Here is an 8588-nt window from a genome sequence, read left to right as displayed (position 1 = left end):
TTTTTTTAATAGCAGGAAATATTTTATTGCCCATGCTTACACGTGATTGCGTCATATCGCAAGGCCTTGTGGGTAAGTACTACTCCTTGAGTCTTCAATCATGTTGACTCAGTCCCTAGAGCCTCCAAGGGCTCTTCTAACAAACTTCACCTGAGCTGATAAATTAATGGAATGCTCCCCTAGGAGGAAATCGGACGAGGGCGCGTTGGAACGTAGCCGATCTCCCTAGCTCTCTCTCACACACACACACACACACACACACACATCTAATGGTCACCTCCCTGTCAAATCTTCACTACAGCCCCAAGTCGTTGAATCTTCGATCGGCTACTCTCCCCTGCCCTCATCCCCCCCCCCCCCCCCACACACACACACACACACACACACACACCTCTCCCCTCCTCTTCCCTCCAATCCCCCCCTCCCTTCCCCGAGCTCCAGGCTCCGCCCCTTTTCCGAGTTCGGTGCGCTCGGCACTCGGGGTCTGCGCGCGGAGTTCTCAGCGCTGGTAACCATGGCGTCGGACGGGATGATCTTAACGAACCACGACCACCAGATCCGGGTCGGCGTCCTCACAGGTAGCTTAAATACGCGGATATAATATTTTTCGCGATATATCTGTTTTAATTCCGTGTTAATGAATGAGAGATGTCTGATGCGTTGGGATTTTTTTTTTTTTTTTTTTTGGAGGGGGCTGCAGCGGTTTATCCAGCGGTGTCACATCTGGCGGCGTTGCGCCCCTCGGTGATTTAAAGCCTTCCTTGTATTGACACAATTTCATTCCATCTATAATAACAATTATTATTTTTAAAATGATGATAATAATAATAATAATAATAATGCTGGCTTCCTCCAAGCGGCTGGAGTGTGTATGGTGTGGGATACAGGCTGATGTATTGCTATGGCAATGTGTTCATTTCCTCTGAAGGGAAAAAATGGTGTATATGAATTAGGCGATCTCTCTCTCTCTCTCTCTCTCTCTCTCTTTGGATTTTGGTTTGGAGCTGAAAACCATAGTGAAATGCGGGATCTGCTCAGGGAACAGGTGCGGGTTTCCCTGCATCACGCATTCACGCATTTCAGCTGCATGGCGATAAATACTCTAGACATGGCATGATGAGCGATGTGTCCCTGCTTTAGCTCTAGGATTTGTCGTGTGTGTGGTTTATGGTGGAGACAGCGCGTTCTCTCCTGCGTTAAGAGAGGAGGGGGGAAAAACCCGTATCCGTCGTGTTGTTGCTGATGTGTGGTGCTGATGCTGAGGCTGAGGATGCTCTCTCTCTCTCTCTCTCGCTCTCTCTCTCTATCTGTAACACCAGAGCTTTAAAATGGCTACCTCCTCTCGCCTCTTCTCCAAGCCTGATATTATCGGCTTACATTTTTTGCTCCTTTTTTTTTCTCTTTCGGTCAAGGTGATGATGTGTAGCGATGGAGAAGATGAGGGAAACCCCGCTCCAAAGCACCACCCCACCTCTCCTTCTCTCTCTCTCTCTCTCTCTTTCTCTCTCTCCATCTCAGTCACCTCCACCCCCTATAGAGCGCGGAGGGGGTGGGGGAGAGGATCCGTGACACGCAGTGGCGCTCTAATATCCCGGCTCCTGTTCTAAAGCAGAACGCTTAGCGCGTGCGTGGAATCCTGGCGCTGGAACACACAGCGAGTGGGTTCCGGCGATCAGAACGCCAAGACGAGCTACATCACAACGGGAAGCGGAGTTCCGTCATCTACAGGCGCTTGCAGAATGATTGGAATATGGTTTTATATTTTCACAAGATGCGTTCCTTAACGAAGACACAACTGAAGCACAATTGTTGTAATATATTAGGTTTATAATGTCCTGCTGACACGACCGGACCCTCCTTAGTGTAAAAACATTTCAAGCATTTTTATATTTTTATATATTCGGTTTGCATGTGGCTGCTCGGTGGCTAAGTGGTTAGCACTGTCACCTTACACCTTCAGGGTTCGGGTTCGATTTCCACCCCTCGGGCCTGTGTGCATGGAGTTTGCATGTTCTCCCCACACTTGGTGGGTTTCCCCCGGGTGCTCCGGCTTCCTTCCACAGTCGAAAGACATGCCGATTAGGCTGTTTTGCGTTCCCAAATTGCCTGTAGTGTGTGAATGAGCATGAGTGTGTGTGTATGAGTGTGTGCCCTGAGATGAATCGGAACCCCATTCATGTGGGGTGTACGCAGCCTCAAGTCTCCAGGCCCCCCATGACCCTGTGTACAGGATAACGTGGTATAGATGGTGAGAGAGTGAGTGGTTTGCCTGGTTAGACTGGCCTGTTCAAGGTTCGAATCCAAACACTGTGCACTATTTAGGTTTAGAAATGCAATATTTAGATTTGTTGTTATTGGATATGTTGATACCTCCAGGATTATGTTATGATCTCCTTCCAGGTTTTGTGCTTAAATATCCTGAAACATTTCAGACTGTATGTGCCGTCATTCATCACAAGAGTCTCTGGACCTCTAGTTTTAAAGGCCAAACGTGAAAATGATCCACTGCCGTATTTTACAATGGGTTTAGGGCCTTTCCACCTGTGTGTTTGCAATTTTCCACCAATTGTGCTGAGACCGTGTTTGATTTCGGTTTCATCTGACTGCTAACCCTGGACCAAAATTGTGTTTCCTCTTCCACCAGACACCTGGGAAAGTTAAATGCTGTATTTTAGTAATGTTTGCATCATCATCAGAGAATATATTTTTAAAAAGATTTTTTCATCTACTAAAACATATCTGATTTTTTGCACACGAGTGGCATTTCTTCTAGCCAACCAGACACACAGGGTGTGGCACACACTAAGGCTACACCTCCTTCACTTGAACAGGGAATTATTGATAGGGAGAAAAAGAGTGCTGGAGAGTTATGCACAGTGACTGTCTGACTAGTCATAAAGATACGTGATGTGACTTTTTCCTGTTATGCAGGAAGCTATATAAAATGTAATTTTCTAATATCTCTACCATAACCTGAATACCATGCTTTATCGATCACTTGTCTTAAAATTTCACCTTCTTCTATATCAGACATCTTTGTATGTAATTAGTTACACACGCACAGACACCAGCTCCATACTCATACACAGGCGTCATGCTTGTCTTGTAACAGATTGGTCGTGCGGTGTTGTGGCGTTGACATTTGATCCAGGCACTGGCCGATATTTATCACAGGGTGTCTCTTCGCCATTGTGACGAATGACTGTGACCATTACACACACTCTCTCTCTCTCTCTATTTGTAGACAGTGTGGGGTGAGGTAAATAGAGACGGCAGGGTAAATAGAAGGAGGAGAGAGATATCACAAAGTAAATTGGTCTTTCGTTGTCGTCTGACCTTTTAGAAATCTCTGCTTAGTCTCTCTCCCTCTCTCTCTCTCTTTCTTTCTTGTTATTTATTTTTGCACGTGCATGTTCACGCACAAATCTTGCCACATTAAATTTCACTACCCAACCATTGTACTGAATTTCCCGAAAATATGTTTTCAAATTCATAAAATTCATGTTAGAAATCTGATTATCTACATGTTCCAATAAGAGTTGTACATAGTTTTGTACGTTAAAGCAAAGCTTAATAATCCACTAGGGAACACCACCAGTACAAATTTATATAAATTATTGCAGGCTTACAAGGTGAAGCGATCATATCGACATGCTATAGTGTAGCCTAAACTAGCACAAAGAGAATGTTTCCTGGTCGCCACAGAGAACCATCCCGCACACAACTTGGCACAAGTTTTATTCTGCACACCCTTTCTGACCCATCTTATCCAGGATTGGGACCAGCACTGCAGCCAGTGGCTATGGTACGGTATGGCCATTGGGTGGGAATTGTATGGGCATTGGGTGAGAAACCTACCACTGAGCCAGCAATGCCCGCAAGAACCTGGTCATTCAGTACATTCAGGTCATCAGCTGACTTCATTTTATTCCCTCACAGCATTACTCATCCTTAACCTGACCAACTTATGCAACTCGAGATCATAACACTGCCCCCATAGGGCTTGTACAGGAGCACTATTCAATATCACAATAAAAGTTCACCAAGTGTTAAAGTGATCTCCATTTATGATTATTTTTTCTGAGCAATTTCTTCCACAAAGCTCACGGTTCAGCACTATCCTTCCAGTTTTTGCTTGCTGCAGGCGAAGAATTTGATAACAGTGACTTTTTTGGCTAGTCCGTCTATAATCAGAGCAAATTTCCAAGTCTGTTGTGGGATTCTATAGTGCAGCCCACATTGCGATGCTGGAATCTGGGTTTTTTAATTAAAATTAATCCTAGTAACCGAATTCTAACTTAAATCATTAACATGTGCGATAGCATTGTGTATTTAACTACCACACAGTGCAAAAGTCTTAGCCACATACGAATACATGCAATAAAGTAAGCATGCTTTGAAAGAAATCTATAAAGGCAGACAACAGTAATTAATGAAACGAAAATCTTTTTGTACTAACTCAATCATACAGTTAAGCCTATGATATATATATGTATATACAGTATATATATATATATATATATATATATATATATACTCTTATATATATATATATATATATATATATATACTCTTATATATATATATATATATATATATATATATATATATATATATATATATATATATATATACCCCCTTTTTTGCTTTATGTTAAAGCATGGATTGTGTCTCACATACTACACTAGAAGTGTTTGCTATGTCCGTTATAAACACCTGGCACATTGCACATTAGGTTCATTCCCGCTGCCAATGCACCATGCTGTTGGCTCCCAGCAAATAGGTACTAGTTTATGCTAATAATAAGTTATACAATGTCATAATATTGTTATCATGGACACTTAAATATCGTTACCCCTTCATTCCATTTGGAAGATGGCCACAGAGGTAGTCAGCGCTGAAGCCAGAGACGCTTTTGGACAGTGTTTATGCTCCTGACATACAGTAAAGCCTGAAATATATATTTTGTTGTTTACTACAGTATTTTGCATAGTACGATTTAAATTTTTCTTTCAATTGCTGTCTTTCAGTGATCAATGTGATCAAGTGATCAATGGGAGCTCCTCATAATTCGCATAATACTCATCCTGGTAGCAAAATAGTTCTGTAAAGAATAATATATGATAAGTGTCCTGTTATATCACTGATGTGGTGATGTAAAGCTTTTTTTTTTCCTAGCAGTTCAGCGTTTTATTCCTCTTCTACCACAACAGTTTGCCAGCGATATATTTGTAATGGCATGTTGTAGATTTAGTTTTTTGTTTTGTTTTTTACATAGAACAAGTTAGCTTCTTTAATAGCTTTTCTAAGGTTCCCTATTGAAGTTGTAGAAGTAAAAAAAAAAAAAAAACTCAGCTTATCATGTTGTCGACAAAAAAAGTCCTCTATCCTGATCTCTACCGCGCCATTGCCGAAAAATAGCCCATGGTTTCTGAGTCGGCCATGTTGGTTTGAATGCTGAGTGGATGTGTTTCAATTTTGTGGAATCGATCCCTGTGTCTGTACACATTACAGCCTGAGGTCTTTGGACAGTAACTGTACACATCGATAATTCAATATACACCTTTCTAAAATTAATTATTCACATAAAAAAAAACAAAATTGCACATTGATAAGACTCAAGTGTATGCAAGTCTGGTGTAAGTATAGCGATTACAAGGATATGTGTGGTCTGTGCCATGACTGTGCCATCCGAGTCATACCACCGGAGCCATGAGCCCACGTAAGGCTGCGGATTTGCGTCTCCTCCTCCCTTTCTGTTTTCCCCAATGGCCACAAGGTCACGTGATGCGACACGCACTTTTCTCTGGGACTGAAGGGAGCTTTGGTTGGCATGGCAACTCTCAGTCCAATTGGTTTTCGGAGCCTGACGTGCATGCAGCGGCTCGACGAGAGTGTCACTCAGTCTTTGGCGGATGGATGTGGTCATCCTGGAAGACATGAAATTGTGTGTGTGTGTGTGTGTCAGATGTGTGATGTGAACAAAATACACATCACATAAATTAGAAACAAGCAGATGGAGGATCTTCCTTAAGTCTTTTGTAAGATGTGTTGTAAGCTTGTGTTTGAAAAAAAGCAGTTTTAGGGTGTCTTTACACTTGTATTTTGGTTCTATTGGTTAGCATAAAATAATAAACTAGTTTTGTTTTGCTAATATAAAGAACTCCTTCAGTTAGCGTTTGCACTGGCATTTTTAACATCGGACCAAAAGACACAGCAGAAGGCATGTGCATTATATATGATGGTATCTTTACCAGCTAAAAACTCATGAGCTTCTAAAACTAAACGTTAGACGTTGAAAACAAGACAAGGATGGCTACAGATGGTGAATAAAATAGTCGCTAATGCGCTTTTTTGTTTTTATTTTACGGCATTATCCAGATAGTCGCCAAAGGCAACTGTCCTCCTCAAATTATATATTGTATATATAAAAAAGACCCCCCAAAAAAAAAAAAACCATGTGGGGAATTCTAAGTACCCCTTACTGCTTCCACAGGCTTTACGACTGTAAGTTGCAGCCAGGTGCTGCTAATCATCAGGCCTTATTAACTGATCATCCGCAGGTGTGCAGCTCTATAAATGAAGAAGTTTTGGCAGTTTGCTGGTCTGGAGCATTCAGGTGCATGGTAACACAATGCCAAGGGGGAAATACATCTGCAGTGGTCCTAGAGAAGAAATTGTTGCTGCACATCAATCTCGAAAAGGTTATAAAACCTATACATTTCTGTACAATTTGGCTTTCAACATTGTACGTATATTGAGAGAGATTATTTAGAAGTGAAAAGCATTCAAGACAGTTCACAATCTTCCCAGGAACTCGCCCCAAGGTCAGACCGTCAGCTCACAGAAATCCAAAAAAAGACCCAAGACCTTACATCTTAGACCTTGTACCTGTAGAAGCCTCACTGTGCAAGTTAAATGACAATGACACAATTAGAAAAAGACCGAACAGGTATTGTTGGTTTGAAAGTGTTGCCAGCAGAAATCCTCTTCTGTCTAAAACGTACCATAGAAGCACGACTGAGGTTCACAAAACTGCATATGAACAAACCACAAGACTTCTGGAACAATGTTTTATGGACAGATTATATGTTTGAGAAAAACCAAACAGCATTTCAGCAAAAACACTTTATACTGACTGTTAACCACAGCGGTGGAGAGGTGATGATTTGGACTTGTTTTGCAGCTACAGGACCTGGGCACCACGCAATCAATAGGTCAACCATGAACTCCTCTGTATACTACAGAATTCTTGAGGCCAATGGGCGACCATCTGTCCGAAGCTTGGTCGAAATTGGGTCATGCAACAGGAAAATGATCTAAAGCACACCAGTAAATGTACATCAGAATGGCTGAAAAATAAAATAAACAAGGTTTTGAATGGCCTAGTCGAAGCACAGACTTTAACCTAACTAATATGCTGTGGTGGGATGTTAGGAGAGCTTTGCATACTGTATGTAAGACCTCAATGAACTGAAGCAATGATGTAAAGAAGAATGGGCCAGAATTCCTCCACAATAATGTAAGAGACTGATAGTCATACAGGAAAAGATTACTTTAAGTTATTGCTGGTGGATCTACAAGCTATTATGGGGGGTACTTAGTATTGCTCTTTTTTTTTTTCTTTTTGGCTTTAAAAAGGAGACCTTTTGAAGCAGTCGTGGTTTACTTGCTTGACAATGTTCACACTGAGAACCAAGGGTTCGTTTTAACTACACCAAACTTGTTAAGTGTTAACATAAAAAGTCCAGTTTAAAGAAAAGGGTAAAAGATTATCATGACCAGACAACCTGGTTCTTCTGAAAGTGCAGGAAGGACTTTGGACCACGAGCAACAGTCTAGTTCTTTTTCCTCCTTAGACCAGTTAAGATGCTTCTAATATTGTCTCTGGTTCAGGAGTGGCTTGATACAAAAAATGTAACAGTTGTAGCAAATTTCTTTAAGATGTCTGTTCGTGGTGGCTCTTGATGCACTGACTCCAGACTCCTTGTGATGCTCTCTCAAGTTCTGAAAGCTAGCCCTTTTTAAGATCACCTAGTGTGGCTTAAACTCTTTGTGGAGGCTGTTGATGAACATCTTCTAGACAAGAGTCAAGTCACTAATCTCCCCATGACTGTGGTTGTGTGTACTGAACTAGGCCGAGAGATACACAGTGTTTATAACAGTAATTTACTTCAAATTCAAAATAAAATATCCTAATATTTTTAAACTTAATTAAAACAAAAAAAGGCTTTAAATATTTACATACTGTATAATGAATCTACATTCTACTTTTCCACATTTTTGAGAGACAGCACAAAATCCCTCAATAAAGCCCTTCACTAAATTAGTTGGGGAAAAATCGGCTTAGTTTCATAATTTTTTTTTATTCTCATGTTTTCATGTTTTAAATAACTTTCCCTCGACACTATTTTGAATGAGTCTAAGATTTCAGAAGAGAGGAAATTGGTTCAGGGGGGATCAAACACAGCAGAAGCAACGTGTCATATTCCCGCCCCCAAAGTCTCAAAATTCAACTTGAATCGTGAGTAGAGTGCAGCTCGCTCGAAAGCAAAGCTTGGCCATGTAACTCTTGAGTGCTTTGTGTG

At 41.3% G+C, this 8588-nt stretch overlaps 1 protein-coding gene across 8 annotated transcripts in view; it reads left to right on the top strand.

Moving 5' to 3' along the window:
* Positions 1 to 477: 477 nt before the first annotated feature.
* gphnb (gephyrin b) overlaps positions 478 to 8588 on the top strand; it is a 125540-nt gene continuing 117429 nt past the window's right edge. For all 8 annotated transcript variants that reach the window (XM_053489463.1, XM_053489462.1, XM_053489461.1 and 5 more), the window contains exon 1: positions 478 to 578. In XM_053489463.1, the coding sequence (XP_053345438.1) occupies positions 515 to 578 (64 nt within the window). In that variant the 5' untranslated portion in view covers positions 478 to 514. The remainder of the gene's footprint in view (positions 579 to 8588) is intronic.

This window comes from Clarias gariepinus, chromosome 27, assembly GCF_024256425.1.
Source record: "Clarias gariepinus isolate MV-2021 ecotype Netherlands chromosome 27, CGAR_prim_01v2, whole genome shotgun sequence".
NCBI lineage: Eukaryota > Metazoa > Chordata > Actinopteri > Siluriformes > Clariidae > Clarias > Clarias gariepinus.
This window is presented reverse-complemented; position numbering and strand designations above follow the sequence as displayed.